At 37.2% G+C, this 22131-nt stretch overlaps 7 protein-coding genes and 2 non-coding genes across 9 annotated transcripts; 6 read left to right on the top strand and 3 right to left on the bottom strand.

Annotated features, from left to right (window-relative positions):
• Positions 1-133: 133 nt before the first annotated feature.
• Positions 134-1352, top strand: SOCG_01217 (prohibitin Phb2). The gene is made up of 4 exons (XM_013164172.1): positions 134-497; positions 647-913; positions 998-1066; positions 1121-1352. Exons 1-4 carry the CDS (start codon positions 194-196, stop codon positions 1339-1341), a joined length of 861 nt encoding a protein of 286 aa, XP_013019626.1. The 5' UTR covers positions 134-193; the 3' UTR covers positions 1342-1352.
• A 15-nt stretch (positions 1353-1367) lies between these two features.
• SOCG_01216 (DUF814 family protein) lies at positions 1368-4736 on the bottom strand. The gene is made up of 2 exons (XM_013164171.1): positions 4493-4736; positions 1368-4441 (listed from the first exon to the last, which is right to left on the bottom strand). The coding sequence occupies exons 1-2, from the start codon at positions 4622-4624 to the stop codon at positions 1535-1537; spliced, it is 3039 nt and encodes a 1012-aa protein (XP_013019625.1). The 5' UTR covers positions 4625-4736; the 3' UTR covers positions 1368-1534.
• A 111-nt stretch (positions 4737-4847) lies between these two features.
• Positions 4848-6481, top strand: SOCG_01215 (Sir2 family histone deacetylase Hst2). Its single transcript, XM_013164170.1, has 6 exons — positions 4848-5125; positions 5188-5254; positions 5296-5328; positions 5390-5421; positions 5469-5713; positions 5753-6481. Exons 1-6 carry the CDS (start codon positions 5044-5046, stop codon positions 6356-6358), a joined length of 1065 nt encoding a protein of 354 aa, XP_013019624.1. The 5' UTR covers positions 4848-5043; the 3' UTR covers positions 6359-6481.
• Positions 6482-6747: 266 nt separating this feature from the next.
• On the bottom strand, positions 6748-11437 carry SOCG_01214 (NAD-dependent glutamate dehydrogenase Gdh2). The gene has a single exon (XM_013164169.1). It carries the CDS (start codon positions 10208-10210, stop codon positions 6857-6859), a length of 3354 nt encoding a protein of 1117 aa, XP_013019623.1. The 5' UTR covers positions 10211-11437; the 3' UTR covers positions 6748-6856.
• Positions 11438-12532: 1095 nt separating this feature from the next.
• Positions 12533-13661, top strand: SOCG_01213 (uncharacterized protein; the record flags this gene model as incomplete). Its single annotated transcript, XM_013164168.1, has 5 exons — positions 12533-12641; positions 12853-12993; positions 13153-13374; positions 13415-13522; positions 13579-13661. The coding sequence occupies 5 exons, from the start codon at positions 12533-12535 to the stop codon at positions 13659-13661; spliced, it is 663 nt and encodes a 220-aa protein (XP_013019622.1).
• A 564-nt stretch (positions 13662-14225) lies between these two features.
• Positions 14226-14340, top strand: SOCG_16398. The gene has a single exon (XR_001203028.1). It is a non-coding gene; the product is annotated as a 5S ribosomal RNA (ribosomal RNA).
• A 2905-nt stretch (positions 14341-17245) lies between these two features.
• On the top strand, positions 17246-17327 carry SOCG_16397. The gene has a single exon. It is a non-coding gene; the product is annotated as a tRNA-Ser (tRNA).
• Positions 17328-17609: 282 nt separating this feature from the next.
• SOCG_01212 (BUB protein kinase Bub1) lies at positions 17610-21014 on the top strand. Its single transcript, XM_013164167.1, has one exon. The coding sequence runs from the start codon at positions 17936-17938 to the stop codon at positions 20924-20926; it is 2991 nt and encodes a 996-aa protein (XP_013019621.1). The 5' UTR covers positions 17610-17935; the 3' UTR covers positions 20927-21014.
• Positions 21015-21807, bottom strand: SOCG_01211 (60S ribosomal protein L23). The gene is made up of 2 exons (XM_013164166.1): positions 21585-21807; positions 21015-21435 (listed from the first exon to the last, which is right to left on the bottom strand). Exons 1-2 carry the CDS (start codon positions 21754-21756, stop codon positions 21188-21190), a joined length of 420 nt encoding a protein of 139 aa, XP_013019620.1. The 5' UTR covers positions 21757-21807; the 3' UTR covers positions 21015-21187.
• Positions 21808-22131: the final 324 nt, after the last annotated feature.

Here is a 22131-nt window from a genome sequence, read left to right as displayed (position 1 = left end):
AGAGAATCTGTTTATATTTATTGTTCTACTACATATCGAGTAGTTAGCGAACTCGTTACATTCCCATATCCATATACTGAGTACATCCAAACACCATAGGTTTACATAGTGAACCTGTACGTAGTTCAAGGAGGGTGTATAAACCAAACGTATCAGCAGTTGCGATGCAACTGCCAAACAGGGAATTTCAAAAATGAATCGTCAAAGACCCTTCCAGCAAATGAATGAGATTATCAAGCGTGGAATGCCTAAGGGAAAATACGCTTTCACGGGAACTGGCCTAATCCTAGCTCTGGGTCTGGCTGGATTTGCCGTCCAAACCTCTCTATTCAACGTTGACGGTGGTCACCGTGTGATTAAATATAGTCGTATTGGAGGTGTGAAAAATTTTATTTACCCTGAAGGAACACATTTCCTTATTCCATGGATAGAAACTCCTATTGATTATGATGTCCGTGCGAAACCAAGAAACGTTTCTTCTTTGACCGGTACAAAAGGTATGTAGGATCCCGATGGCTTCCTTGAATTCGTATCACTCGGTTTCTTGGTGAATTTACTCAAGCCTGGTCTACGATTTTTACGAAACAGTGTACCGTTTCTCGCTGCTTGCCTATTAAGTCTTCGTTACTAATCATTTTGTTTTTAGATCTTCAAATGGTTAACATTAACTGCCGTGTTCTTTCTCGTCCTGATGTTCAAGCTTTACCAAAAATTTATCGGACTTTAGGTGGAGATTACGACGAGCGAGTTTTACCATCCATTGTCAATGAAGTTTTGAAAAGTGTTGTTGCACAATTTAATGCCAGTCAGTTGATTACCCAGCGTGAACGTGTATCTAGGTTGGTTCGAGAAAACTTAATGAAGCGTGCTGCCAGATTTAATATTCTTTTGGACGATGTCTCTTTGACACATGGTAAGTTAATCCTCTTGCTATTTAAACAAGCTATATTTTCACTGTTTATTTCTTTATATTCAAATTCTAACTGTTCGCTTTTAGTTCAATTCTCCCCTGAGTTTACAGCAGCGGTAGAGGCTAAACAAATTGCTCAACAGGATGCACAAAGAGGTATACTTATTTTTCTGAATAATTTTAACAGGGACAATAACTAACTTTCTACAGCTACCTTTTACGTTGATCATGCTCGCATGGAGAAGCAAGGGTTTATTGTTCGTGCCCAAGGTGAAGGAAGAGCCGCTCAATTGATTGGTGATGCCATTAAAAATAAGCCTGGCTTTGTTGAACTTCGTAGACTGGAAACAGCTAGAGAAATTGCAACTATTCTCTCCAAGAGTAATAACAAGGTTATGCTGAGCACTAGCACCCTTTTGCTGGATAACTAGTAACTAGAATGCTTTTAATGCCTCTCCACTCTTTCCTACATGCGAGTTTCTATAGTTTTGTTATAATACTTTTATAGTAAAAAATACATTGTTTATGCTTCTCTTCGTATATCAAAATTTTTGTTTAGACTCTATCATCATCATCAAAATATTAAAGAAAACAAAACTGAACGATCAAAATGACTCATACTATCTATTTTTTAGATTTCTTTGAGTTTGTGCCAGACCCAAACACAACGCGCAACCGGTTGACACTGAATGGAGCAACAATTTCTCCATCTTTCAGATTTTCCAAAATCTTCACTTCGTCCGAAGCAGGTTTTCCAAGAGCTTTTATAAAATAGTTAATAGACTCACGAGCTGATTTACCAACTTTTCCAGATCCAGGCGTAACTTTCACTTTTAGATTAAATCTAACCATCGTACTATAAGGAGCAAACGTAGGAACTGCATTGACAACAACATCTTCAGCATCCGGACTTGGCGTCAAAGCATCACGAGCATACAGCATTTCTTCATACAAGTCCTGAGTCATGTCCTCACGCTCAATTGTAGTTTGCTTCTTCTTTTTCTCAGTTCTCTGTGAATTTAATTCTGTGATATCCTTTTCATTTCTTCCAGTCTCTTTAGACCCTTTAAACGTATTCTCAAGACTCTTATCCAAATCCTCTGTATTCGTTTCGCTCTCTTCCTTTTGAATTTCCAACTCTTCCTCAACTTTGGGTTCTGGTGGTGACGGTATATCACTAGATTTCTGTTTCTTCTTTTGTTTCAAAATAGCCAGAATTGCTTGGGGATCCGACGCATCTTCGATGGACACTGGCTTCTTAGAGGCTTCCTCCAACGCAGTTTGCTTCTTTTGCTTACGAACTTCCCTTCTCTCTTTCGCGGAAGGCTTCTTAGCTGTTATAGGCTTGGAACCCTTCTTACCTCTTTTTTCACTTACAATATGGACATCATGATCAAATACGTTTTGAGATTTTGAAATTTCGGACGCTGCTTCATCCACAGAATCTTTAAGGGTTGGCGTATCCAAAACTGAAACATCTCCTGGTTGAGAAGCTTCCACTTGAACCTCATCAATCTTAAGTTCGGATATTCTTTGCTCGGTATTTTGTACCTCTGACTCGACACGTTTTTTACAATGACGTTCAGTACTTTGTTCATCCAATAACCATAGTATACCATAACCCATAGTAAGTACGGTTGGAGGTAAGTAGTGTTTAGAACCTCGAATAGCAAAACTTCCTGCTGGGAGAACATCTCCTGCATATCCTGTTTTGGAGACTTGGTCAATCTGAACCCACCAAGCACTGATAACTGTCTTTGAGTCCCAGGCCTTCGAAGAGGCTAATGCTAACGACCCAGCTTGTTGCAAGGTGTTTGGCGGTAAAGGATCATTTGCGTTTCGATTCTTTACAATAACTACGGAAGATTTCGGTAGATCAGCACATACAAAGACGTCACCTGCATTACAATACCTCGTAAACAGTAATTCATTTTGTTGAGCATCCCGACCTCCCATGACAAGGTATCCTTCAGAAGAAAAAAACCAATGAAACTTTTCAAAGAAAAACGCTTTCCTTGTGGGAAGGATTTTCTGATGTTCAGCATTTGTTGAACGTTTCAAATCTTGCTCAATCCTCTTTTGAGTATTTTTCAAAGCTTTCGAAGCAGCTTCCAAAGTTTTCGTCTCTTTGACTATAGCTTCGCGGCGCTTCTCATAGTGTCTACGAGCATTAGCATAAGCACCTAGAGACAAATCAATTTCGACAACAACATTTGAAACGTTTTGCTTAGGCTTCTCTGAAGAGTCTGCCTCTAACTCTTCTTCATCTGAAAGTTCATAATCATCGTCTGCTGACTCTGATAATGCAATGGGATTTGGAAGCATAATATCAACAGAATTGTGTTTTAGTTTAAGAGGAAGTACTATGCAAGCAGCAACAGGATTACGTCTTTTTTGAACTTGAATTAGTTTTTCGATATCTAACCAATCCATTCCCTGATTCAAAAGATTGTTTATATACGAAGCAACCGCTTCTACCAACTCTGAGTTTGTTTCGATAGCTTCAGCCTTTAAGGCTGAGACTTGCTGTACTTCTTGTAGGCCTTTAATTTTCTTTTCCTGGTCATCTTTTGCTGAATGAATTCGACGTTCAGCGGTCATAACACGGTCGTGAGCTCTTTTTTCCATTTTTTGCGTCTCTAAAGAGGAGAAAAATTCATCAACACATTCATTATACGAATGAAATTCACTACATACACGATTGGCTTGCACCAACTGTAGGGGCTTGAAAGGATGGAAATCTTCGTACATGAGTACATGCTTCTTCTCTTCCGTGCTCGAAGCAGAGGGATCAGCAAGGACACTTTGCTGAGTAGAAAATATGTAGCCCTTAACAGGTGGTTTTACCATAGAAGACAGTATACCATCTGCTTCTTGAAAAGCGGAAAGCAATTCTTTCTTTTTGTCTTCATCTGCACTTAACTGATCAGCTGGAAGTAAAGGATCCAAATTTGATTGTCGAATGCAATGCTCAACCAGTGCATTACCATATTCACCAAGACGAACTGTCAACGCTTTACGAAAGGTGATGGGTTTTGGTTGTTTGCCATTTGGTTTTTGGGAAGCTGCATTCTTTTCAGCCTTGGAAGTTTCAGCTACTTCTTCCAATAATTGAGTCAATTTTTCAAAAGTCATCTGAGGCATCTTTTGATGATTTCCCACATTGTGCGTTAGCCGACTTTGGTCAAGCTTATATTGTTGACCAACAGCATAAACTTGGTTTTTGTCAAATGTAACAACGCGTAACAAACTCAAAATTTTATGGGAGCCATCAAGCAATAAGACGTTTCCGGCTGCGAAAAACTCGCAGACAAGGTAGTATGTCCATGAAGGATCTTGATCATTTTCACCTCCGCCGAATGTAAATACGAGAACACGGTCAGTATCCAGCTGTGATACGTTTGTTAGCCTCCTAGATTTGATATGTTTACGTAGTTTTGAAACGAATCCAGAAAGTTGGGCATTTTCACGTTGGAACTTTGTCAAGTGAACGCGAAATCCACTTTCAATGACCAAAGAGTATTTCTTGTCCTAAGTCCAATTCTGTTAGTACTCTTAATAAAACACTAATCAATAAAATACCTGTTTGCCAAACTTCAATAAAAATGAGCGCGAGCTCAGATCATGAATATTGTTTAAACGGCAACCTATAATTTCCTCTCGCAATTCCGCACCAATTGCGGTTATATCTAAAGCTGAGAACCTTTGTTTCATCTAAGTTATTGAGTATTTACAGCCTTATAATGTTGTATTATGGTATGGTAGTTGGTACTGTTTAAGACGTAAACATGTACGAAAAGCAAGAGTTTAGCGAAATTGATCTTCTCATCTGTTAAGACTTATATCGAAAGCTAAGGAAAACTTACGAAATTTATTACGTTTTCTTCTGGTGACGTAGTGTAGTATTGTAGTCTTCGCTAAACGTTGCCATAAGCTTATTATTTTGAGTATGCTAGTTTCAACTTCTCTCGTTAATAAACCAAAGACATTTTGAAAGAAGATTAGCAGCAAGCTTGGAATTTTTGAGATACAATTGAATCACTGTTAGAAACTATTACTTAATATACGCCTTTGTCAAACGAATTGGCGCTTGAAATAAAAAAGAGAAAACGCTCCAAGCTAACTGGAAAAAAATGGGTTTGCCAACTAAAACAATGCACGGAAATGCTCAAAAAAAATTAGAAAAGGTTGCCTCTCTTATAAAAGAGAAGAAAGGTTTGTAGATTCATTTGCAAGCAATATGTCTTTAGAAGCCATATGTTAACATCATGTGAAAGTGAACCAAATCTGTGTCATGGTAGGAGCTGGAATAAGTACGGCCGCTGGAATCCCAGATTTTCGAAGGTAATTAGAAAGTACTTGCATGATGAAGCTAACAGAGTCAGTCCAAAAACTGGTATCTATAATAACTTACAAAGGTAAGAGAAACAACAGCCTGTATATTAGTTGTGCACCGAAATTTTTATCTGACTCCGTTAGATTCAATTTGCCTTATGCAGAGGCCGTGTTTGGTATGCTTTACGGATGCTTCCAGTGAAATTACCTACTGACTGAGTAGACCTTTCATATTTTCGGAAAAACCCTCGTCCTTTCTACGAATTGGCCTATGAGTTAATGCCCGAAAAGTTTAGACCGACTTACACGCACTATTTCATTCGTTTGCTTCATGACAAAGGTCTGCTAAAGAGATGTTATACGCAAAACATTGATACTTTGGAAAGATTGGCTGGTATTCCTGAAGATCTTTTAGTAGAGGCTCATGGTTCCTTCCAGTATAGCCGTTGCATAGAATGTTATGAAATGGTATGGGAAAATCAAATATTATAAAACTAATCCTTTTAGAGTGATACCGAATATGTCCGATCATGTATTAAACAAAAGCAAGTTCCTCAGTGTGTACATTGTAAAGGTTTTGTCAAGCCAATGATTACATTTTATGGAGAGGGGCTTCCTTCTCGGTTTTTTGAAGAAATGGAAGATGATACGACAAACTGTGATATGGCTCTCGTTCTTGGAACCAGTTTACTCGTCCACCCTTTCGCTGAATTGCCTGAAATTGTTCCTGACAGCTGTGAACGAGTTTTAATTAATCGTGAAATCGCTGGTGATTTTGGAGAGCGAAAAAATGACACAATTGTACTTGGGGATTGTGAAGTACATATTCGTTCCCTTTGTGAAATGCTTGGTTGGTCAGAAGATTTGGACAAGCTAGCAACACCGGACATTGATACAATAGCAGAGGAAATTGCACAGCTTTCTGTCAAAACTGAAACCGACGATAAACAAAAAGATGAAGAGAAAAACAATAAAACACAAAAAGAACACTCCTATTCTTCTACTGAACAGGCCGATGATCAAAAAGAAGCAAAGAAAACTGGAGCTACTTCGGCCTCATCCTCTTCTAAAGCCGAGAAACCAATCTCGCAAGGGTCGGGGAATAAAAAATGAATTGGATTTGGAATAGTTGGATTTCCGTATATATTTTATGTATTTTTTTGTTAGGTAAATTGGGATCGGATGGTTGGGAAGCGTACAAAGATTAAAGATAATCACATGAATTTTGGCACCATCATATATTAGTCTTATTGTAAGAAATATTTTGTAAATAAGTTTGTGGTTTGCAACAATGCTCTAATCTATGTGAACGCGCATTTTTACAGGTAATAATGACAAGAATTTAAGAACGGCCAGGATCTAGAATGTGTGTTACGATACGTATAGAAATAAAATGACCATTTAAGGTTGATAGATTTATGGCTTCCTGTTATAAGTTTAAAGATTTAATACATTTTTTGGTCTTACGCTTCTCGCTTTCTATCACTGTTGCTGTAAAGCAACATTTCTCTAATTCTTTAGTAAGAATAAAGGTGAAATATATTCTTTAAAGTAAACCAAAAACAGGACTATAGCTAGTATTAATGATTCTAAGGTTGTTAGGGTTATAGTTTACGTATCGATTTTGATTAATTCATTGGAAATGAAATCGAAGAATGCGAAAGGATCACTTGTGGTTGCATAACGGTAAACGAAATGACTAGCCAAGTATTTTGAGAAAATAGAACGCAAGTACGCATCAGGAACTCTTTCAATGATATGTTCTATGCCAATCTTTCTCTGGAGAGTCTTGGGGATTGCTTTGGCAATAACGGATTCTCGGAATGACTTGTTATCCCACAATTTATCATAGTTATATATCTCATTATCCAACTTGACAATCATTTCAGAAAGCTTACTACTCAAACTAGTGAAAGTTAGCTTTTGCTTTTTATGGTTCTCCCAAAGACATTCAAACTCCATATCGGCATTCTTCTGAATAATTTCCTTCAGCTCATTCACGTATTCGTTGTAGAACTCGGGTTGTATTCCGTCACGCACGCACATGTTCTCTATGAAAGAAGAATCGTCAAAAGATAAAGATGCTAAAACTTCAAGAGAGCTGGATGTCACACCGCCTTTATTCGCGGACGCATCACGAATCACAACAACCCCAGTTTTCTCTAAAACAGTCTTGGCATCTTGAGTGACGAAGAGGTTAGCACCTTCCACCAAATACTTGATTTTAGGTTTTCCATTTTCATTTATCAGTTGATCAACATTGTTAATGTTAATAGCTCCTGGACGACCACCACAGGGAACGAAAACATCTGCTTTGTAACGAAGATGAGCTGTGTTTCTGAAAGTAGTTCCGTTGTTTACAACCTCGCCGTTCGGAAGTTTAACGTTGTTGTCTCTGACTAACACTCTGTATCCTTCTTTACTAAGCTTAGATGTATCAAAGTGATCAATCATTTTTCTTTCGTTTGCCAGACGCAAAAGTTCGGATTTGTCCAGACCAGCAGGATCGTAAAGAACACCACTTCCATCAATCACGACAATGTAATTTTCGTTGGAAAGCTTAATTTCATTAGAACCCAGATCACCATCCGGACCTCCTGTTTGAATTTTGCTTAACTTGGTTGGATCAAGGTTTAATTTTCTGTAGATGCCTTCCACGTAGCGACGGACTGAAAGAGATGTCATGCCGAATTTATCATGTGGAATACCTCCCATACTAGGACTTTTTCCTGTGAAGAAAGACTTCCACCAAGGAGCTTTACGATTACGTGCGTGAATGGTGGCCCAATTTACCAATTCGGCAGTATTTTCGTCAGGTCCCATAAAAAGTATTTCTTGTTTACCGTACTTGTCCACTATTCTCTCCTGTTCGTTGGGAATTAACAAATCGATAATACTGTCAATATACTTTTGAAAAGCCAAAGCAGGTTTATCTTGAAATTTGGAATTTAGAAGAATAACACCTTTGGCACCTCCTTCTGGTATGTCCTTGTTCTTAAGCTTTTGTGTATTAGCCAAATTGTAGTTTTCATCAAATAGTCCACGAGCATTTAGATTAAGGGCCTCGGTATTTGCCGATTTAATCAGGCGTATTCCACCACGAGCAACATCTCTGAAGCGTAAATGGAAACCCCTGAATTCATTACCAACAGACATGATCATAGCGTACAAGGGATCTTTGAACTGTGCTTGATCCAAAAATGAAGGGTCAAATCGGAAACTCAAAGCGACTTTAGTAGTTAGGAAAAAGTTTGTTTTTAACAAGTGAGAATTAAATTTAACAAACATTTCCATAATGGATACGTCGTCATCATTGACGCATGTTTTTTGAATCGTCTCTACGAGTTTTTCGTTGGGCAGTTCAACTAAAGCTTGAGGATCCAGGGATTCAGATGAAACAGTTTTTGCACGATGGAGGCGTGGCGAAGATCCAGTTCCAATAGAATGTTGAAGATAGAATTGATCAAACAGCATACGCACAAGCTGAGGATATTGAACAATAGTATCGTGAATTTTAGTACGAGTGAAAGCAAGGACTGAAAGGCGGCGCTTTATAGTGTCAAGGATTTCAACGTGAAGATGATTTGAATGATCAAGAATAGCTGACAAGCTTGTATATTCGCTTCCAAGCTTATTCATTACATGTTCACAAAACACACGGACACAATGAGCGTAAGCTACCTCCTGGATAGATAACTTAGAGGACGTAAACATAGAATCAATATCAGTGTGTGGCATGCAATATAACAGAGAAATTTCCTTTGTAATTTGACCGAAAAGCTCCTCAACTGAGGTAGAAGTGGAAGTATCCTTGAAATTGTCAGACTTGAAGTTGTAGCAAATAATTGTGACACCATTGCTAAACTGTTCAATGTAAGTTCGAAATGAAGACAACCCGTAGTAGCGGAGCAAGTTCGAGATAGAAGGATAAAACCTCATAATGGATCCACGACGATAACCGATGACCAACCGAATTTCAGAACGTTGTTGGTGTTCAAAAACACCGACAGCGGGACCAAATCGAGTTAAGACAGTGTCCATTATATTCTGATACGTTTGGATGGTATGCTCGGAGGCCTTTTCCAAAAATGTTTTGTCTGACACCCAAGCGATTTTTGGGTTTTCCTGAGACGAAGATAAGTCTTTAGGAGGCTCGACGAAATTACATTTGTTCACGAGAAAGGTAGAGATGTTTGAGTTTTCCGTACTAGCTCGGTCAATGTTGGCAGTAGAGGTGAATGATTCAAGTCGAAATGAGAGGGCATTATCATTTGGATTATCCAAATAACGTTTAGAAATAGATTGTTCTATTTCATGAGATTTATCCAATTCCATTTGTGTAACAGGAGCACTATCCATATAAATAGCGGAGTCGTCATTTTCGTTTTTTACGTGAATGTTAAGTTCTTCCCTTGCATGAGATGCACGAGCAGCAACTTTAGCAGCGTAGATAATTTCTATATGCTCTGCAATCATTTCCATGGGTTCCATCTGGAAGTAATAGTCATCCAAGCATAGGTGATCATAAAAACGATACACCTCATCTTCTATGGATTCATCAGGAATTGATTTTCGTTCGTTTCGAAGGCAGTTAATGACCTTTTGTTTCTGTTCTTCTTTCCCAGTAAACACGTTAGGCTTATAACCAAAATACTCGGTTTCTTTGTATTTGTTGGGAAAGTTTCGTCGAGGACTCAAATCGGCCAAATTGTCTGATTCGCCTTTTTCAGAACTAAATTGTCGGGAATTGTAATTTGGGTTCTTTTGACCAGGAAACCTCGATAGAGTCGAAAACGAGGCCCCTTGAAAGTTTCTTGTATTTTTCTTGAAGAGAACATTTTTTTGGGATAGACAAGGTGAGGATGAAATGACTCGAGGATGCAAACAAAGGTTAGAACCAGAGTTCACTCGAGGAGGGAGAAACTTCGAGCCTTTTGGCGAAATTCGAAAGAATTTTGTCGCCATGAATTCAATCAGAAAGAATAAATCCAGGAACAAACCTTTTTATGTAGGCTGTGAAATAAATATAAGGGGGAATATATAACGCTGGTGCAAGATACTATAGTAGCAAATTGTTAGAGTTCCGCTGAATCTAGTAATTTTTATAGGAATCAAGATTCTGTTTTGTTTTTCGAAAAGTATTGTATCGATTGCGAACAGGTTGTAAACTGTGTACAATCTTTTTTAAGATAGCTTGTCGTAATGCCGCACGCTTTTCAAATATGGGATGACGTTTTAAACGAGAATGACAAGTATGAAAACAAGTTTACGTTCTTAACAAGGACTTTTCTTAAAAAAAAAAAATCAATAAATAAACAGGCAGGAAGTGAGCACTAGGCGTACTGTTTATTGCCAAAAATTAACGGTACAGTGTGAAATGCTAAAGGTAATGTAGGAAGGATTATTCAGGTCGAAAATAACTGAATTTTCGGTAAATAAAGCCCGTTGGGTAGAAACCTCAAAGAAGTTAAGAGTCATTACATACCGCATAAATAAACAAAGCAACGTCTTTTCCATAAAGTAAGAAAAAATAAAAAAAAAAAAAAGAGAGAGAGCGAGAAAATTTATCTTTCTGATAGTTAAAAAGGTTAGATTAAAAGTCTTCAACTATTTTGAGAGAATTGTTCATGTTCATGTTCTTGTAGGAAGAAGATTTATTTTTAGTTTTCTGCTTTTTCAATTATAAGCCATTTTTCGTTGAACCAAGAACTAGAGCTCATCATTTTGCACGTTCTTAGAATAATAGAGAACCTAAACGTATCCTTAACTTCGCATGTACTAAGTAGTCGATATATTCAACAAGTATAGCTAGGATTGTGAATAGCCACAGATGAACGATTGAAGTTAGTGCCCATATGATACGACCCGTCGTTTTTGAATTTAAGAAGAGACATATGTTTTATTTTAATATTTCTTGTTTAATGGCAAGTACAAATAAGCCAAAATGCGAAAGATTAACCGTGTTTCATGAAACGACCAATTGAAAATACGCACTAGAAGAACACATATTGCCGTTAGGCGAAAGGGTCATTTCTTTCTTAGAAGACTCTTTGAATATCATATCATACTCGTACTTCAAATTATTTATTTTTTTTTTCAGTTGGCATAAATTCCAGTGATATTAGTTTAAATTAATGTTTCCATCAAGCTTCTTCAATTATGTTCGACTATATAATACATAGTGGTGCTGTTTGGTAAAAGTAAAGAAGAGACTATAGCATAAATCATACATTGCTTATTCCGGGCTATTTGAAATAATGCACCTTATCATAGAACACACAATAATCAGAATATTAAATGGACCTTTTTATGTGATAATGCGTGCTACAGAACGAATATATCTGCAACAATGATAGTTTCCTTCAAGCCGACTCTGATTTTACTATGGGTCCATATTCATTCAAAACTAGGAAAAAAAAATTTTAAATTTTTGTTTTACTTAAAAAAATAAAATACAATCATAGTGGCGACAATCTCTTGATGAATCGTTGATTTGAAAACTCTCAAATAATAAATTAAAAGGATCGATTCCCAAAACGAGAAACGGGAAAGCTATTCTTGTATTTCATACGGGAGCTCAACCAAATATATTGATAAAACCATAAGCTTCTACGTCTTCAGCTATAGCTGGCGAAAACACCAGCTCCGGTCCGATCACCGCAGGTAAGTAAAGACGCGCTTCAATGAATAATACTCCAAAAAGGATAAACATATCTCATGCCAGACGACGACCAAAGACCGGACATAGCAATGCTTTCCTTCCTATGTAAATGAACTTTCTACTACGTGTAAAACTCCTAGATGGTCAGGTTTCTTCTGAAATCCTTGAGAATATTTAGAAAAAGTTGCTTCAAAAGAATGCGTGCTTACCGATGCTGAATATAATTGCGAAAAACCGACGTCAAGGTTTTATTGTTGGATAGGTCCTTTGTTTACTATTTGTAATAACCGACTCGTTTACATTATCCATTACTAAAATCCATAGTGAACCCACAATGTTGAATAATTGTAACGAGGATATGACCAGTCAGTGACATAATGTCGCTGCTTTATGAAGTTGAGACATGCGAAAAGCCATTACCAAGATTTTTTTTCATTACTATCTTTGGTTTTAGACAGAATTTACTCAAGGTATTGATTTTCTTTAGAAACAAGGAACAATTCCTTTTTTTACAGGTCCCTGAAAAGTGGAACCGATTTCTACAGACTTTTCTTGGTAATTCTAGTTGATTTTGTTTCAGCTATAAGTATTGGTGTTCTTTTGGTTTTTGATTTGCCATTGCGAAAATGAAGAATAAGTACAGTCCTCTTTCAGACTCTGACGAGTCTTTCAAAACGCTCATTGATGAGAAATCAGATATACATTCTTCAGAGGGTACGCCTCCTCCGTATTCAGGTAAGATTTATTGAAATAGAAAGGAAGGGTTGGTTTTTTATATGTTTGTTGAAAAAATCTAGGTTAAAAGCAGTTTTGATGAAGAATCATGTTTGTTTGTTTACTTGTTGTGTTTAAGATTAATAAACTTGTTGATTACCATCAGCAAACTTGACAAACGCTCCATCCTTTCTCAAACAACAAGAGCATTCATCACTAATACATTCATTAGCTCCGAACAAATTTATTGATTTAGAAATGGCTGATGGATCTGCTCAGCATTCTGCCCAAGAGTCCACTAACAACGCTGGGTCGGATTCGAGATATTCGAAGTGGATTCGAATAGCTATCTTCTTTTTTTTGCATCTTTTGTGTATATTATATTTTATGTTATTTTTCTCGTGGTGTTTTTTATGTCAAGGTTCCTGTGAGGGCGAAAACCCTTTGGGGACTTTCTGCTGCTTGTGGAGCATCCGTTGTAGTATTTCTCTATTGTAAGTTAGCGCTATCTTTTATTTTTACTAACTATTAGCAATGTCTCTAATTCCTAAAGAATGGTTCAAGCAAACTGGTACAGTGCTATCCAACATGTGTGCCAACATGTGTGTCGCAGTAATATGTACGGCTTCTCTGAATGCCCCTTGCTATTCCGTGTATTATTTTGTAAAGAAGGTAATAGGATTTGAAAAGATGGACAAAGGGTTTTTCTATTTTGTTTGCATTGTTAACGTTGCCGTGTTTGTTTTATTTTGGAGTATGTCTTACACCTTGCGAAATATTCTAACTGGTTCTAGGTACGGATACGCGACAACTTCGAATCTTCATTGCTGATTTAGGAAATGGCATGGGAAACATGGTGAATGACATACCAAACGGCATAAGAAATGCTGCAAATTATGTTCGTATGTACTGTTTATTATAACTTTTTTTGTTCTTAGCATCTGACTAACCTAATTAGGACCGACAGATCCAGAAAATGAAGCACCTCAAAACGAAGAAATTGAGCTTCAACCTTTTGCTGGGCAAAGCGCTGAAGTTTGAGTTTTAACGAATCTTCTCCATCCCTCCTATAAATCACATTTTCGTTGGAAGCATTCATATCAATTGCAATCCCTCGAGTTTCTGTATTCTTGTCCACAAAAGTAAGCACAGCTTCATTCGGCAGGTTGGATTGCTTTTCACGTTCATTCTTTTATGTATTTAAGAATTCGTCTCGCAATAGTGTTATTTATGAATCGTTCGTTTTCTTTGTGATGAACATCCTTTGTTAATGCAACGTTTTTAATGATTATCTAGTTGTTATGACGATAATTTTGTAAAATAATCAACCGATTTCTAATTCAAAGCTGGACATACTCAGATTGGCCGTTTCAACTAATGTAGTTTAAAAATTAAATTCTCAAAATACGACTTTCTCAATTGCTATAAATTCAGACATATGGTCTCACACCTCAACGACAATTTAGCACAATGTGAATAGCTAGAAAAGAGAAAAACAGAGTGCTTTAATCTTGTATGTATCAAAAACCATCCTCTATAAATTTTGTAAAATATGAGATGATGAATATTCACTACATATACTTTTTACAACGTCGACAGTTGTCTACGGCCACACCTAGGCGAAAACACCAGTTCCCGTCCGATCACTGCAGTTAAGCGTCTGAGGGTCTCGTTAGTACTATGGTTGGAGACAACATGGGAATCCGGGATGCTGTAGGCTTTTTCTTCTTGATTTTTTTCCTCTTTGGTTTTGCTGCTCCTTTTTTTTTATTTTTTTTTATGATTGCTTTTCTTTTTCTAAACATTTGTACTGTTATTCCTCGGTTTCAAATCAATGAAAGCTACTGTTGTTTACTATGGAACTTAGTGGTTACCTCTAAGGTAACAGTATTCAGCAAAGCAGAATTGTTTACAGAAGGACATAAGTATTCTATTCTGTTTAAAAGTACCTAATATATTCATTTTATATCTTTTATCATGGTGCCTAAAATATAAGAGGCTTTGATAAGGAGGAAAGTAATGTATCATCCAGTTGGTGATACTTTGGAAATTTCAGTGAATTAGAGCCTTCAGTTAGGTTTTCAAAAATGCAATTAAAGTCTGTTAAACTATCCAACATATAGCTCGAATTATAATAATAATAATAATAGCATGTTTGTTGGAGCTGAAATTTTACTCTTCATTCAACGAATTATTCGTTTGTTTATGCGAGTCGGGCAATAATTACTGTTGTCCAACATTGTTTACGTTCCCGTAAACAGGATCAAGTTTTCCATCCTAATTCAAATTTAATAATAAACGCAATTAAATAATATTTATTCTTAGCTTAGTTGTATGACTTGTTCAAAAACGGAAACTCTACTTTTTATTCCATGAAAACCATATATACAGGGAGGACTCTTACTTAAGCTAGAACAGTGCAAGAAAATAGCAAAACCTGGTTTCTATTTTTTTGTTATCTTTTTCTCTTTTATTCCTTGCAAGAGGATGGATAGTCTTACTTTACGTTTCTTTCGACTGTTTACTTGAGTTGACAATAAACAATTGCAGAGCCTTGCAGTCAAACTCAACAGATGGCACGGCTTGAATTTGTTTGTTTTATTTCAAACTTTGTTGGATAAAACACCAATAGTAAAGTTTCCTTTGTTTGTTGTGAGTAGTTTGTTTCCCATCTTAAATGTCAACAAACAAACGTCTAAGAAGGTATATTTATAGGTCAAATTCTACATGTTTCAGCAAGCAAGCAATTTCATGTATGCATTCAAAGGAAGTTCATTTACAGAATAAAAAAATTGTTTCTTGTAGATGAATTCCTCAAGAAGGTCTGGTTTCGTTTCAGTCTAGTATCGACAAAAACTCCATAAAATGACCTTCCTTGGATGTCTCATTGCTTGACTACATAAAAGAAAATGGAATGAAGAGCAAGCTTGTATTAAGTTCCTTTCCATTTTTCTATCAGAAGATCCTTAAATTTTATTAAATTGCGTTCTTTTGTTTTGTCTTTCGTACAGAATATTCGTTTTGAAACTTTTTGACACCTTTTTGGGTAGGATTCCCTTAATTTCTTTCTCTTTTTTTCTAACATTACAGCATTCTCTATCAAAAATATTCTTATTTCTCCAGCTTTTTTCCATATAATGATTGTACTTCCCTACTCGTTATGACTCTTGCTTCTAGCATTGTTTATACCACCGTTGAATCTCATTTTATATCATCTCTGCTCTTTGTACACATTCTCAAAAGAAGCAATGAGTATACGATTATAATCTTCGGCTGCAGATCAGACTCTAGCAGTTGCAAGTATTTGTTTACATTTCATGATGTACTTTGCAGCATTCAGGAGATCAGGTTCCACTTGCTATTATCATTCACGTACGTGTTAAATAAATCCTGTTTAGCAACGAGCATGAGATGAAAGCTTTTGAGAATAGACTCCGAGAGTGTTTGGATTCCAGACATAGTCCTTCTCTCAATAGTGATGTTGAATCAGTTAACCTTCCAAAACTTTGACTCTGGCCAAGCCAAGTTTGGGGTTTATGTTCCAAAAACGAATTGAGCAGAAGTTGAGAAAGAAAAAAGGAATTGCATCTTGGAATGGGACCATTTCGCTGTCATCTCAAACCAAGTTGTTTCTTACTCAAGTATGTAGAATTGAGATTTATTCAGTTAAGGGGGCTTCACAGATAATTCCAAAAGTTTCCTAGGACAAATCGAGTAACTCTTTGTCACTAGTCCGCTTTTCTGGTTGTGTTGTTTGTTTGCTGGACAACTCTTGATACTGCAATCTTTGACTAAAAACAACTGGTTTTCTGACTTCAAGGAAATATTAAATTAGCTCTTTAAATAAATTTCACTTTTCTTCCTTACCTTTTAAGCATGTAGAAAGTAAAACTCTGTTCATTTTTTGCATTTACCATATAAATAGGTTCTTCTTCCAACTACCCTTCCAAGTCGGACTCTAGCAGTTGCAAGTATTTGTTTACATTTCATGATGTACTTTGCAGCATTCAGGAGATCAGGTTCCACTTGCTATTATCATTCACGTACGTGTTAAATAAATCCTGTTTAGCAACGAGCATGAGATGAAAGCTTTTGAGAATAGACTCCGAGAGTGTTTGGATTCCAGACATAGTCCTTCTCTCAATAGTGATGTTGAATCAGTTAACCTTCCAAAACTTTGACTCTGGCCAAGCCAAGTTTGGGGTTTATGTTCCAAAAACGAATTGAGCAGAAGTTGAGAAAGAAAAAAGGAATTGCATCTTGGAATGGGACCATTTCGCTGTCATCTCAAACCAAGTTGTTTCTTACTCAAGTATGTAGAATTGAGATTTATTCAGTTAAGGGGGCTTCACAGATAATTCCAAAAGTTTCCTAGGACAAATCGAGTAACTCTTTGTCACTAGTCCGCTTTTCTGGTTGTGTTGTTTGTTTGCTGGACAACTCTTGATACTGCAATCTTTGACTAAAAACAACTGGTTTTCTGACTTCAAGGAAATATTAAATTAGCTCTTTAAATAAATTTCACTTTTCTTCCTTACCTTTTAAGCATGTAGAAAGTAAAACTCTGTTCATTTTTTGCATTTACCATATAAATAGGTTCTTCTTTGAAGAAACATCAACAATTAGACACTATGCCTGAGTGGTTAAAGGGATAGATTAGAAATCTATTGCGGTCTCCGCGCGCAGGTTCAAATCCTGCTGGTGTCGTTTTTGCTATTTTTATTATGTTTTTAAAACTTGTTATATTTAACTAACTTTGTAAAAAATTATAAATATTCATCTGATGTTTTATTCTATTGAGAATCGAGTACCCTATTGCGCAAACAATGGAGTCACCAGTCTATGCCTTAAAAAAATTATACCATACTATTGTTTTCCGTGGTGCATGTATGAAACCAACAATACGGATGTCTATTTTAAATTAATTTACACTTTTGGCACATATGTTTGTTTATCCTCAAAAAAAAGAAAAAATTCCCAAAGGTACCTCTGTACAGGAATATTACTCTAACTGTTATGATTTTTTCGAACCACAAAGCTGACTGTTGAACTTGGCTTCTTAAGTGAAAAAGGAAATTAAGGAAAAAAATTAATATCAACAGCAAGGTTATTATTTTGGATTTAATTGGTAGAACTTGCAATTCTTGGTTTACTCAGCACTCCTGCAGTATTCGTCGAGAAATCTAATAGTGTTTGTCCACCGTCCACTTGGTAAAATAACTTAGCAGTTAAGGTGAATCACTCGCTACCAAATCAAAGGTTCACCATATCTCCCGTCTTTGGATACGGTCAATGCTTTCGACGTATTGAAGAAAATGCCCGAATGGCACCTTTCGGAGGATAAGAATGTGAACGAAGCGGTTTCGGAGCATGACGAAAGTAATTCCCAACAGGCATTCAGAAAGTCAGGAAACCGTTTGGAAGAAATACAAACTTTTTCTGTCTTTACAGAAGAACTCGAAGTTGTCGATGAACTAGACGACCCAGTTGATGTCTGGTATCGCTGCGTGGAATGGCTAGAGTCGACGCAATATTTGAAAGAAAACACTTTACCAAAAGTTTTGGATGATGCTCTTACTTATTTGGAAAAATGTAAGTTTGCTCAAAACGACGTCCGACATTTACGTATTTGGCTTGTGAAAATACATCAATTATGCGATTCACCGGAAATGTTCACTGAAGCTACTCATGAATTTTATAATTTAGCAAGAAAAAAGATCGGAATAGAGCTATCTTTATTCTACGAGGAATATGCTTCATTGTTAGTTCGCATGGGGCGATGGAAAGAAGCTTCAGAAGTACTGCAGACTGGCGTGTCGCGAGAGGCTCGTCCTTTGTCCAGGCTTCTTCGACGTTCTTCAGAGTTTTCAAGGGTCTATAATGCTTACTTAGAAAAGCTATCGAATGAAAATATATCCTTGGAATCAATAGCTTACGAAGCTCCATTTCCTCCACCAAGGACGATACTCGGAACCAAATCCAGTACTGTTACAACACCCGTTTCTGAGCGACCATCTGTTCAGAAAAACGATGTTCCTCATTCCACTAAACCGTTTCAAATATATTCTGACGCTCCTGCCCCTTCCTCTGAACGTAATATTACTAGTGCATCAGCGGATCCACTTTCTAGTGTTATAGATAAACAGGAGCCTGATCTTCCTATGTTTTATGATGCTTCTTCTGGAAAACGGATTGAGTATGCTTCTTTTCACTTTCCTGTTTTATATGCAAATGGTCAAGAGAAATCAATGGAAGAGTACAGAGCTGAACGATATTTTGATTCAATTTCCTCATCATTGCAAGCTCCCAACTTTCAACCATATGCTGCCCCTGTGGAACCTTCTCTATCCGCTACTCATCAACAGGCTCCGCAACCGACTCCTAAAAAGGAAGTGTTTGATGTTTTGACACCTGTCGCACTTTCACCCAAACCCGCTTTTAAACCTCCTTCTCCTACCATTCACACAAAAGCTGCTTTAGCAGATATAATGGATCTTTTTAACCAACCACTCCGTTCTGAAACTCAACAGACCCCGCCGAAGTCCCCCAAACCTAATCAATACTCTGACTTTGGTAGTCCATCTAACATGACAAAAACAATATCCTTTAATGAGCCATCTTCCATAAAAGAAGATGCATTTAAGAATGCAAAATCTTCATCACTAACTAGCCCCGCCGCTGGGAGCTCTTATGAGAACGAAAAACAAAAAACCCAGATACCCCATTCGCATCCATCTGATATTCAGGCGTTTCCCACACTGTCGGTTGATGCATTTGATAATGAAGCCTCAGTTTCAGCGGTTTCAAATAGCGCAAAACGGAGGCGAACATTTTCGGAATCCCCTCCGTCGATACCTTATAAAAGTCATAACGAATCTGTTCCTTACTTTGAGGAACGAACAGCGGAGCCGCTAAACGGATATTCAGCTAATCCAGTTCCTTTCCCCTTCAAAGAAAACAACAACCTTCACGCAGTGAACCCATTTCTGTATGATGAACCTCTCGCAAAATATAACGAGCAGGATTTACTGGGCATGAATGAATCTATAAAGTATCCCGTCCTGCCTTCTTTACCTACTGTTATTCATCCTCTGGATCAACCTCTACGCGAATGTTTGTTCCATGCACTACGTCCCTATTTAAAATTTGATGAAAACTATCATGAGATCGATGGTAATTTTACTAGTCTAGAAGCTATCGAATCTTTTGTTCATAAACCAAAAGCTACCACTAGTGGACGTGGCAGAAGACGAAGCAACAGCACTCGTCTTAGTTTATTAAACAGCCCCACTTTTCCTTTACTTTATCCTTCAAACGTAAAAATCGGGATCATAAGTAAACTCGGGCAGGGAGCTTTTGCGCCTGTTTATCTTGCTAAAGAGCTTCCCTCAGAGAGCGAGGTTTCGAAAAAAGATGAGAATGGTACTATTGACTCGAAATTATATGCATTGAAAATAGAGAGCCCTTCTTCTCCTATTGAATACTATCTGACTCAGGAAGCTCGAAAAAGGATGAGTGACAGCCGAGATATTGCTTCTATACTTCCCGTTTACTATTTGAGTATATACCGGAATTCAAGTCATTTGTTAATGGATTATCGGCCACAAGGATCTGTTTTGGACTTGGTAAACTCGTTACGAAACTCCTCTAGTTCTGTACCGGGGATAGATGAGATGTTGGTATTTTTTTTTTCGATAGAATTTTTGAGAATCATTGAAGGGTTGCATTCTAAGCAGATTATTCACGGAGACTTAAAGGCTGATAATGCGTTGCTACGCTTAGAAGCTGTGAATGATTTAGAATGGGATGCTAGCTATTCTCCTGAAGGATATTGCGGTTGGTCTTCGAAAGGAATTTTCCTTATAGATTTTGGTAGGGGTCTTGATATGTCATTGTTTAAACCAAACACAAAATTCATGGCAAACTGGGAAACGGACTTGCAAGATTGTATAGAAATGCGTGAGGGCGAACCATGGACGTATCAAGTCGATTACCACGGTTTAGCCGCTATCATTCACACAATGCTTTTTGGACAATACATTGAGACAAAGCTTGACTATTCCACTGGTAGGAGAAGACAGGTTTTGACTCAACGGATGAAAAGGTATTGGAACCAAGAACTTTGGAACCAGCTTTTTGATATTTTACTGAACCCTACATTGCAAACAACCGAAGGTAGCCTTCCTATTCCAAATCAACTGAAGAATATACGGTTAGAAATGGAGAAATGGCTGGTTTACCATTCCACAAATGGGATTGGGCTGAAAGGCATGCTAAAAAAAATTGAACAAAAGCTTGCAAGCTGATAGAAAAAGGTTTCAAACATTCTTCCCTGTATTTGTAGTAGTTTTGTAAAGAATAATAATTATTACATTTTTCTTTTGCAGCCAATAAGTTAGATCTATAGAACATTCATTTAAATTTAGTTTCAAGTAGAAATGGCGGTGTGTATGCTTACAACATATGACAATAGCTATAGGATACTTACAAAAGTGTTCTTTTTAGCACTAACCAACGAGAAAGACGGAATTTTTTTAAGAATATGCTCGGTATTTTTATTAACTTGTTTAGACGACAGTACCGGCGTTAGAAGCAATACGAGGCCAGAGATCAGCACACTCCTTAGCGACGGGACCAGTGATGGCAGAACCCTTCATCTCACCCTTAGGGTTGACGATGACACCAGCATTATCTTCAAAGTAAAGGAAGACACCATCCTTACGGCGCCAGGCCTTACGTTGACGAACAACAATGGCAGGCATAATCTTCTTACGCAAGTCAGGCTTACCCTTCTTGACGGTAGCAAGAATCATATCTAAGTTATAATGTTAGTTACCTATGCTCATAAGAATCAAACGACTCAAGATCCTCTCAAAGGCTGATATTCTTTTTTGCGAAGAATTTTACCACAACTGGTGATCAGCCCATAATAAAGATTATCTTCGTTATTACAAATGTACATACCACCACAGCTTGCAGCAGGGAGACGATTAAGACGAGCACCAGTACCGAAAACGGAAACAATGTAAAGGTTCTTGGCACCAGAGTTGTCAGCACAGTTCAAGATGGCTTGAACGGGAAGACCCAAGGTCATTCTATACTTAGTACCGGAAGCTGCACCGCGTCCACGAGACATTTTGTGTAATGTTAACTGCTGGTGTTTGGTGTTGGGAAGATCAAAAAAATCTGAATGTTTGCGGTTTGACACAATTTCCAAAAAAACCGTGACTGCTTTTTTGGGTAAGTAAGCGAGAGTGAAAACTTTTGCAGGACAACCGAGCAAAGTTATTTTTTTATTTTTATTCTGTTTAATTTAGTATTCTTTTCTTTATTTTATTTTTTCTATTTCTTTCTAGTTGTAAATAAATGTTGAGAGTTTCGACAAGCTGATTTTCAGTCTCTTTCTGCCAGGTCTTTTTCGATATATATTCTTTAGTACAAAATATATCACCAATTTCACCATCCATGATTTCAAATAGATTGGTCGGTTTGTTTTATTTTTTCTATTAAC

This window comes from Schizosaccharomyces octosporus (assembly GCF_000150505.1).
Source record: "Schizosaccharomyces octosporus yFS286 unplaced genomic scaffold supercont6.3, whole genome shotgun sequence".
NCBI classification, from domain to species: domain Eukaryota; kingdom Fungi; phylum Ascomycota; class Schizosaccharomycetes; order Schizosaccharomycetales; family Schizosaccharomycetaceae; genus Schizosaccharomyces; species Schizosaccharomyces octosporus.
This window is presented reverse-complemented; position numbering and strand designations above follow the sequence as displayed.